The sequence below is a fragment of the Sardina pilchardus genome, chromosome 15 (genome assembly GCF_963854185.1).
Source record: "Sardina pilchardus chromosome 15, fSarPil1.1, whole genome shotgun sequence".
Taxonomy (NCBI): Eukaryota; Metazoa; Chordata; class Actinopteri; order Clupeiformes; family Clupeidae; genus Sardina; species Sardina pilchardus.
The window spans coordinates 18,446,087-18,456,613 of NC_085008.1; the positions used below are offsets into that span (position 1 = coordinate 18,446,087).

The window sequence follows — 10,527 nt, forward strand, 5'->3', positions numbered from 1 at the left end:
TGACTTTATCAGACATACAAAACAAGATGCACTTTGAGTAAATTATACTTTGTTGCATCTTTAGGAAAAACCTGCTCCTACATAGTTAATTGAAGAGACCTGTGCAAAAGATGCTACAATAAAAAAAAAGTCAGTTCCTCAAGCTCAGCTGATCAGCTGAGTCAGATCATGCACAACATGGTCATGGTAATGAAGGACATGGGGGGGGAGAGGGAACTCACTTTGTATCGTCGGCCACTTCCACCTCGGTGGGTGCGGTGATGGGGGCGTTGGAGTGTCCTGCGGTCGGGTCGTCAGTATTCAGCTCTCCGTTTGTCGAGCTCATCACCTGCACACAGACACACGGCTCAGGTCACAACACATGACCGCAGCGCAGGAGCACAAAAATAAACACAGGAACAGAGACAGGGAGGGGGGAGAGAGAGAGAGCGAGAGAGAGAGAGAGAGAGAGAGAGAGAGAGAGAGAGAGAGAGAGAGAGAGTATGAGATAAAGACATAGTAAGTGAGAGGGAGATGGAAAGCAAAAAGTAGAAAATGGGGAAAAGACCAGAAAAATGAGACAAAGGAAGTAGAGGAAGGAATAATGGAAGACAAGTTATCCTCACAACTCATATATTGACCATCTCAATAGTCCTAGAATGAAATTATTGATCTTTGAGGAGTGTCCAAAAAAAATGTCCATACTACCAATACATCAGAGGACTTTGACAAGATTTGGGAAAGATTCTTGAAAGATGGAGTCTTTTAATCTAATGCCGCCCATTCAAATTGTACTCAAAAGACTACAATCTTTCAAGATTCTTTCCCAAATCTTGTCAAAGTCTTCTGTTGTAAGGATGACTTTATTTGTGTTGAAGTGACATTTTGGCAATACCCAAATTGGACACAAGGGGGCATATGAGTCCCGTCAATGACCATGTTATAGAAGGCAAGTGGAACCATGATGCATTATTTCTCCATGACTGGCAAGCTAAGCTAGCTCTCGAGTGTTTAAGGACATTCAGTACTTCTTCTAGACAGCTATTCACACTAACCACAGCCTACAGTTCTAAATGATGTTTCTGAGAATATCTTTTCGAGCTACGACAGCAACCTAGCCAGTATGCTATGCTGATAGTGAAGTATGCACTCCTGAACTGGCGAGGCCAACCAGTAAACTCTAGACCTTTTGCACTTGGATCTTAGGCTGAAGCGTGTTAAGCAGTGCACAAGTAATGAAAGTGCTGTGCTGATGGCAAAGAAAAGAGAAAAAAAAAAGAAAGAAAAGGAGGAGAGCAAGAAAGATGTGGCCAGAGGAAAGAGAGAAGGTGCTGAGGCAACAGGTAATAGACAGGGTGATAACATAGGGTGTGACAAAGAGAGAGAAGAAAGTGTGAGAAAAGAGAAAAACAAAAAAAATTCGCAAGAATGGACAAAGCCATGCAGCGCCATGCGCAAGCAGTACCTGGACAGAGCCGCCCAGCCTATCAGCTGTGAGATGTGACCCTAGCGTCTCCTTATTGGTCACTGGAGTGGGCTGAGACTCACTTCCTCTGGGCTCAGGCGACTGACCAACAGCACAGTGGGCGACAATTAAGGGGGGTGGGGGGGAGAGGCGGTGTGACGGAGGGTGGGGGGGTGCGACAAAAGAGGAGGGGGGTGGGGGAGGATGGAGGATAAATGAGTAAACAAACACAGACAAACAAACAAACAAACAAACAAACAAATAAAAACGAAAAAATTACAGGAGACATTTGACATGCAGAAGCAAGCTTGTTATTCAGAACTACATTAACAAAGAAGAGAAGTTAAAAACACAGGAAATCGAAGGGTGGCGGGAGGAGATAAAAGAAATCGCAAACAAAAACCAAAATCCACACTGAACCATGCAGAGAAAACGAGGAAGCACTCGGCTAGAGAGGCCTATAGGGTCCACTGGCATTTCATGTATGAACTGGCGAAGACATAAAGGTGATCAATAGCTGCTCTAGGGCTTGTGTGGACTCCTGGCAGGCAGAGCACCTGATCGTGGTTTATTACGGTCAACGCTGAACATAAATCTAGTAAAAATATACCTGATACACATATTCTGTAGCCCTATGAACACAGTCTCCAGACAGAGGAGTCCAAAGGTCTGCCGTCGGAAGGACTTTAATGGAGTTTGTTTTGTCTCTGCTTGTATTTTGTACATGAATAAAAATCGGTCTAATACGATCAAATTAATTGAGGGCTTGCATAATGCTCGGCTGCTTTTAACAAGCTCTCTGTAGAGGCTAGCGCTGATTGCATCCAGACAGCAGTGGAAATCCTCCATGTGGGCTGATGATGATATGAGGGAGCTGTGAGTTGAGTACAGAGTTGTCAGATAAAAGTCCTGTGTGTTCTGACCACATGTGGGTTTGGGACGCCTCCTGTGTGTTCACTGCGAACGGCCAGACCCCAGTGCTGTCTGCTACGAACGGAAGCGGAGGAGGATAATGAGGAGTCCTAATGTGTACGTGTGTGTGTGTGCGTGTACGTGTATGTGTGTGTGTGTGTGTGTGTGTGTGAGAGAGCGTCACTGTGTGAGGTCCACCTCAGAGGCTCGCACTGAACACTGCCACGACCTTCTGAAACCAGTAGCAGCGGTCATTCATCCAACTGCATGTGCTTGGGCAGCCACGGGGGCAATTGAGAGCAAAAACAGACTTGAGCGCACGCAGTGGAGGAAACAAACAAGAGGGGGGGACGTAGAACAGCAGAGACAGAGAGAGACAGATACTGCTGCAGGGCTCAGTAGGAACAAGACCATCACCCTCTTCTGAGGAGCTGATGGCAAAAGATCTGGCCAAGGTAGGGCCTTGTGTATACAGACTGCTGGCAGGCATGCAGTGTGTGTGTGTGTGTGTGTGTGTGTGTGTGTGTGTGTGTGTGTGTGTGTGTGCGTCTTACCTGGTTTTTGGTCTGCTGTTGTGCTTTGTCCCTGCTGCTTGGCTGGGGCGTGTCACTCGGGATGGGGCCGATGGGTGTGGGCTGTGTTTGGCATAAACAAAAACCCTGAGTGAGTCATCACCACGGCAACACACAGAAGATTCCGTCAAGTCACAGAGGCCTCAGAAGAGCCGGAAGAACATTGCTATCGTCAGCAGAGGGACGCTACTACCAGCACTACGGCTACCTGCCTTTTTCCTAAACAAAACTTCCAAGATTATTATTTATTACTCTAAGATCTTGATTTTTTTTGTAGGTTTGTAAGACTAAACCTTTGATAACTTCAGCGTAATATAAATGCGTGTTTTACTGTGAGCAAAACGTCCAGGCTTTTTTAAGACAGTCACTCAAACTTCCATACTGGGAAAACTGGGAAACCTCTCTGTAAGAATCCTGGACTACCACTGATAATCTCAGGATTTCATTCTTCTGAGGCTATGCTTGTAAAGCTGATTTAATATTGAAGGGAAAACAAGAGGAGCACTCACGAGTGGCTTGCCGACCCAGTCATATTCGTAATCAAAGACATAGCCATTTCTGTCAAACAGATCAGTGAAGAGCTTCCGCAAGTAATCGTAGTCCGGTTTCTCAAAGAAGTCGAGCCGCCGCACATAGCGCAAGTAGGTGGCCATCTCTTCTGCAGGCAGAGTGAAGGTGGAAAACACACACACACACACACACACGCACGCACGCACACACACCACACGAGATTGAGTTACATTTGGTTCGATTACCATTCAAACGGCAGGTTTAGCCATGACAGCAGTGCTCTCTGAAACAGAAGTAGGCTACCTGGAAAACTTTCACAGAGCACTTCGATCGGAGTGGCTCGCTTGGTGTCTCCAATCTTCTGGTAGCGCTCTTTCAGAGTGTCCGCCTAATAGGAAAAGCACAACAAAAAATGTGTTTTAAAAAAAATATTAAAAAATAAAAAAGGAGTTGGATAAAGAGGATAAAACCATATATAAAAAGTTAGACAGCAGTTAGCAGAGGGAAACAGGAGGGAAAAGAAGAACTACATTTAGGAAAATCTGTGATAAATGTACAGTGGTGAACAAATGGAGAGGATTGCGCTGTATGCATCTATTGCCTGATCCCCTGAGTTTGTCGTCCCAGCTGGCTGGAGAACCATAACGCTGAATAACGAACAGAAAACCAGGCCAAGAATCTGCTTCAGGCAAATCCATATTAAAAATGCCAGAGTTTTTTTTTTTTTTCTAAGTAAGGTAAGAAAATCCAGCTGACTGGAACAGTGATGAATGAAAACGTTCCACATTTTTCTGCAGCGTTGCCCTTCCGCAACGATCGTGCCATGATCCGAGTTTGTGCTCCGAGTCACAAACGGCACCAGGCGCTGCGTCAGCGCAACGGCATGACCTCGGCATGAGGGGCAGAGGCACCGCATGTGGGAGAGTACAGTGTGTGTGTGTGTGTGTGTGTGTGTGTGTGTGTGTGTGTGTGTGTGTGTGTGTGTGTGTGTGTGTGTGAGAGAGTACTCAGTATGGGAACGGATGGCTGCATGCATGTGGGTGTTCAGCTTAGGAGATGGTGGCTGTGTGTGTGTGTGTGTGTGTGTGTGTGTGTGTGTGTGTGTGTGTGTGTGTGTGTGTGTGTGTGTGTGTGTGTGTATATGTGTGTGTGTGTGAGTGAGAGAGAGAGAGAAAGTGGGAGGGGGTGGCTATCTGTGCTTGTGTACGTGCAAATGTATGTGTTTAGTTTAGAAAGGGTAGCTGCGTGTGTGTGCGTATGTACAGTGTACAGTGTGTATGAGCAGCTCTGTGTGCGCGCACGTGTGTGTGTGTGTGTGTGTGTGTGTGTGTGTGTATGGGGGGGTGGGGGTACATTCCTCACACCTATGTGCGCTGGTGGGAGAGCCAGGGAGGAAATGTTGGCAGAGCTCACTCGACAGAGACGTGACTACAGAAATAAAGAGCTTGTGGGATGAGGAGAGCAGGGACGCAGGCGCAAAACTGCGTTGGCATGAAGATGGAACAAAGTAAAAACACAACAGAAGATGGAAGAGCCAGTGAAAGCGGGGAATTGCTTGAAAATCAGTCACAGAGACGGCAGCTTGAGACCAATTAAGCACATCTGTGTGTGTGTGTGTGTTTCTAACTGGGTTAAGTCTCTTACAAGGAGAGTCCAGTAATTAGCTCTCAGCCACCCACTAAGCAAAGAGCTTTGCATTAGTTAATTATTTAGCCACAGTGCCATCACTGAGATAAGCATCTCAGCCATGAAAAGCTGCAGTCACTAATGATTGAGAGGACCATTAACACCTGTGGAAAATGCTGCGTGTGTTTTTTCGTATGTGTGTGCATCTACAGTATAAGTGGGTCCTTGTCTGTGAATGTGTGTACATGAATGTGTTATGTGTGCCCATCATGTCTGTGGATGTGTGTGCCATGGGTGAGTTTGCGTGGGTTGGTAATGTGAGTGTGTGTACATAAGTGTGTTATGTGTGCGAAATGGGTGAGTTTGCGTGGGTCGGTGACGTGATTGCGTATGAGTGTGTTGATGAGCACTGATGTTAGAGTGGCACGCTGTAGAATCGAGGTTTGCGAGTGTATTGTGGATGGGTGTGCGTCAGTGATGCGTGGGCTGATCCAAATCGAGCGGGCGACCGCGGTCACCCGCGGTCACCCGCGGTTATGGGTCAAGAAAAAATATTTTTAATGATATGCGGGTCATGTTTGGTCGGGTCGGTAAAAAAAATATGCCGTTATTTTTTTGTCATTTATATCGTAAATAATTGTCTTTAGAAGAGAAAGACATAGGTTGCAGCATTCCCACTGAAACGCGATTCTATCCCCCACATTTTGTCACGAACATGTAGAAATGCACTTGTTGTTTCTGCGTAGACAGACCCTCGGCTACACTTGACATGCAGTTGTGTTCTGTTCTCAGAGCATATGCTTTCTCTGTCTGTGATCTGCAGCTTTTTTCTCGAACTGGCCAGCAGAAAGTGGCAGAATCGTCTACTGAGCAGCTAAGTTGCCGATGCAATGCGTGCTTCTCAAGTCTGATAATTTGCAGCAAGATCGAATGGTATTATGGAAAGAAAAATAAACTAAAAGTTTCCCAAATCAGGAAATACTTCTTAATTTAATGTCATCAAGGCATATAGCCTACAATTGGTATGAGAATACAATGTGCGTCCTTGCGCAACTTATATAGGCCTAGTGGCTCGTTGGAAAGCCCCACGTCTGCTCTTCCCCACGTCGTGCAATAAAGGTTTCATCTCGCTGCAATTTATAATCGCGGAGCAATGGACTTTTGGTCCATTGATGAAGACGTTAATAAAGAGTTTCTTAATAATATTCTATGCCAGCATTTCATGCTTGGGAGAGCTTCAAGGCATTCATGTGAGGAACGGCTGAAACAGAGTCAAATAGCCACATTTTTGGATGAATGCTGACACGGAACAAAAAAAAGGTAGACTAAATGCATGTTTCCCAAATTCTGAGCAATTAGGCTATATATAATTAGGCAATATACTGTATATTATTGTTTTACATGCATATGAGATACCAATTTTACGTAGCTTTAATGACGCTACGACTAAGTTAGACTACTTTTTACAATAAGCGGGTCGGGAAGCGGGTCGGGTCCTGTATTTCAATAATTATTTTTTGCGGTCTGAGTTGCGGTCGGGTTAGTTGTAGACGGCGGGGCGGGGCGGGTCGTTCAGACACGTACCCGCGCATCACTGGTGTGCGTAGGCTGGTAGTGCATGCGTATTATGTATTCCCGGTGGTTACCTTGAGGCCTTGCCAGGGCAGACTGCCCCGTAGGAAGTACATGAACATGTGCCCCAGAGCCTCCAGGTCATCCCTTCTGCTTTGCTCTGGATGGACAAAGAGACAAAAAGACATATCACACATATGCATACACATTACACACAGGCACACAACATTAGCGTGTGTGTATACACACGAAAACATGGAAACACACGACATGACATATCAGGGCTCCAGGACCAATTTTGGTCCCAAAAATCTGCCTAGCGAGACTAAAAACTTTCACCGGGCGCACCGGTGCATCTAAAATTTTGATGAGTCAAACTCAGCGCCCCCCTTTCCATCACTAAGTTCCATTTCTCCCCCCCCCCTCCCTCTCAGGTAGACTTCATAAAGTCTTCTGAACTGATTCACACAGCATCTCCTTGCCCAGCTCCTTGCCTAACTTTGTTCTTATTGCAATGAAATGAATTCATGCAGGTTAGGAGCTTAAGGATAGCTAAACTAATGTCAGAAACTGCTGGGTTGTCAGAGGTTAGCTGCTTGTTAGTGTCCACAACTTGTGGATAACATTATGCTACCAATCATCAATTAACTCTTATGGAGTGTTTGCTCCGTCAATCCCTGATGAAAAGCGAGAACATATTTTAACTTAAAAAAAAAAAAAAAAAGCACACGCAGGGAAATTCACCAGTGATTAGATATCCAATTACTTTGTATGCATCTCCAGGCTTCAACCAGTGCTGCTGTGGCAGCTGAAGCCACAAGAGACAGTCAAGAAGAGAAAACTGTAGAGAAGAGTAGAGGAGGACAGTAGCTAGCATGGTGCAGTGGGACAGCCGGGATGTGCAAGTAACAGCTGAGATAGACAGCAAAACAGAGACAGGTGTCCTCATTTCCGTCAGGCTAATCAGCAAGCATAGAGACAATGGATTTTAATCCACAGTGGATGGACATGCCTCACATGACCAGTAATAGTACGCAGCGATATCTGCCAAAAGTCTCTCTTTTTGAGTTTGCTTTGTTCTTTTTTAGTAATGTATTATTCTTATAAAAAAGAAAACAAACATTTTAGATACATCTGATGCACCCCCAGAGTCCTAGACATAAACCAGTTCTGCAAAGACCCATCCCTGCTCTGTGCTTACTGTGAAAAGTGTTTGGGAGCACCTAAATTATGTGCCAGTTCACCAGAATGAAAAAAAAATGGTCTGGAGCCCTGCATATTAAAAGAGCCTAACCAGGGCACTGAATTTAGCTATAAATACCGATTTACAATAACACTCAGGGTCAGCCTCTCCCCGTGCCAGCATAAACTAAACCACTTGGATCCTACCACATGCTTTTTTTGTTTGTTTGTTTGTTATTTATTACCACAACATTACAACAGCAAAAAAAATCAGATAGTACCCTGGTGGTTCTTCCTGGTTAAAAATTGTTGACACAAAATATAGGGAAATCCTCCCTCTTTTCTAAGACGGTTCTTTCTGCCCCCTTTGCCCGCAGCAACATGCCTGATTTCTTTGGAAACAACACTGCTGCTGCCAGCTGAGAGCGGAGGCGTTTGTGTAGAGGCTCACCTTTGCCCAGGTGGGTGTTGATGCTCATGTATCGCGCCGTGCCCGTCAGGCTCTTGTGCTCCCGGTACGGGATGTGTTTTTTGGTCTCGGGGTCGATGTATTCTTTGGCCAGCCCGAAGTCGATTATGTGGATGGTGTGTTGCCGCTTGCTGCCCGGCCGCCCCACCAGGAAGTTCTCGGGCTTGACGTCACGGTAGATCAGGCTCTTGGTGTGGACATACTCCATCCGCGTTATCTGGGATATGACAGACAGAGAGGAAGCAAGGACAAAAGAGACACGGGGGGGGGGGGGGGGGGGGTTAGTTATTGTATGTCTCTTTACTGTTTTGCCAATGAAACAAACATGAGAGCTTGAGATAAAACAATGATAGGAGGGACATTGATGAAACAGTGAGGAAAGCCACAGGTCCAAAGGGATTTGTGATTGGGAATGGGATGTGTTTGTGAGATGGCTGTGGGATGGTTGTGTGAAGGTTATGAAATGGCTGTGAGATTCTGTGGTAGCTGTGAGAGGGTTTGCAAGGTGGTTCAGAGATGGTTGTGAGCTGGACTCTCGCCCGTCTTACCAGCTGTATGGCGATCATGAGGACGGTCTTGAGGGAGAAGGTGCGGTCGCAGAGGTCAAACAGGTCCTCCAGGCTGGGCCCTAACAGCTCCAGCACCATGGCGTTGTACTTCCCACATGGGCCGAAGTAGTACACCTGAGGAATGCCCTCTGTAAAGAAATGACACAGGACACAGGGTCAGCGAGATGAGACATGCAATCAGGCCCAGAGGCAAGACGGCACTGCCACTGATTAATTACCCTTAAAACACAACATTTGTTACAAAAAAAAAGTGTTAGTGGATAGTGGGACTTGGGATCCTTTGAACATTGTTTCCTTTGAAGTTGTTTGTAGAAGTCAGCCAGAACAGAGGACATGTTAATAACACTAGTATGATACTAAGAGAGATATTTCTGTATACCACACCGAAGCAGAACAACAGAACAAAGTATTCCAAGTAATAACATTACAACAAAAGCCCATTTGATGAAATCGGACGACACAATCTCTCCCCATCGTTCCTACAATTTTGGGACCTCCTACAAAATATCAAGCTTGAAGAAAATGCCACACAGCCAAAGCAAGACCTAAGTAGGGAAGTGACAAGGCCTGCTTACTTCAGTACACTAAACAACATTCATCCATTTGTTCCCAGTAGTTTGATTACAGCAAATCTTATTTCTAGCTAACCACCTGACAGTTTTCCATCATAGCTTCATGATGTGGCGTACACATTCTTTCTAATGCACATTCAGTTGTATCAGGAAGAGTTAGCCAAGCGATACACCAGACTCTGCTGTACGTAGCCATGTTTGTCCAGGCCTAGCTTATACATGTACTCAAAACGTAAATCGTTTTGAAGTACTGCTTCCAGCTTCTCCTTTCTATTTTCTACTTCTTCTGAGATAAGCAAGTAGATTCTCCAACAACTCTGAAGTGCAGGGGCCGTCTCTAACAGCAAGAGACACGTGACAGTCATCTAATCAAATTTAATTACGAGCTGCAACAATGACTTTAAAGGCTCGTCTCTGCTGGACAAACAGGGTGTGCGCTGTGTGTTTTGTGAAGCAGCCACTGTGGCCCAGTGTGACACGAGTCGCTCCCCTCTTAAGCCTGCAGGTCAGGAGGGCTGGCCGTCTGCCTGCCCGCCAGCGACACACTCACAATGCAGGCCCCTGAGCTCTAACAAACACTCACAGTAGTGGCTACGGAGCTTTACACACACAGGATTGCACACACACACACACACACACACTTTTTCTCAGACTCAGACTCCCTCACCCACACTCCTAAATTCCGGCTTTTATGTAATAGCAGCTTGAAAAGCTAATTAACGGACAAAAAAAAAAACTATTCCCAATAAATTGCTTTTTAAAAAGGGAGACACTGCTTATCTACAACCATTCAGTCTTCCTGGAAGCGTCCACAGAAAACTTGTACCGGGGGGAGCACACAAGAGGAGAGAAGCGTCCCTTAGGACCACAATGGGAGAGAAATAATGGTGCACACCATATAAAAAATATATACATGTACGCCGTGCAAAGCAGCATGAGATGAGGATAAAAGTATATTAAAAAAAAACCATGTTCCTTGTGGAGTGTAGCCTGGGTGTTCCCATCCTGCCTTGCGCGGTGATTTCAATCACGCAGCTAAGGCAGTCTGCAAAGTAACACCCACATTTTCGCCTGATGTTGGCGACCAATCACAGAACAC

The 10,527-nt window shown here is 45.6% G+C and overlaps 1 protein-coding gene across 4 annotated transcripts in view; it reads right to left on the reverse strand.

The window, feature by feature from the left end:
* The window catches only part of LOC134101792 (casein kinase I), a 34,559-nt gene that overhangs the window by 3,211 nt on the left and 20,821 nt on the right, over positions 1-10,527 (reverse strand). The window contains exons 4-11 of one of the 4 annotated variants that reach the window (XM_062555599.1): positions 8,836-8,984; positions 8,270-8,504; positions 6,711-6,796; positions 3,742-3,826; positions 3,438-3,583; positions 2,911-2,991; positions 1,445-1,546; positions 222-328 (exon numbers count right to left, since the gene is read on the reverse strand). In XM_062555599.1, coding sequence (XP_062411583.1) covers positions 222-328; positions 1,445-1,546; positions 2,911-2,991; positions 3,438-3,583; positions 3,742-3,826; positions 6,711-6,796; positions 8,270-8,504; positions 8,836-8,984 — 991 coding nt within the window. Of the gene's footprint in view, positions 1-221; positions 329-1,444; positions 1,547-2,910; positions 2,992-3,437; positions 3,587-3,741; positions 3,827-6,710; positions 6,797-8,269; positions 8,505-8,835; positions 8,985-10,527 lie in introns of all 4 variants that reach the window. The other 3 variants (XM_062555597.1, XM_062555601.1, XM_062555600.1) reach the window with 3 other exon arrangements.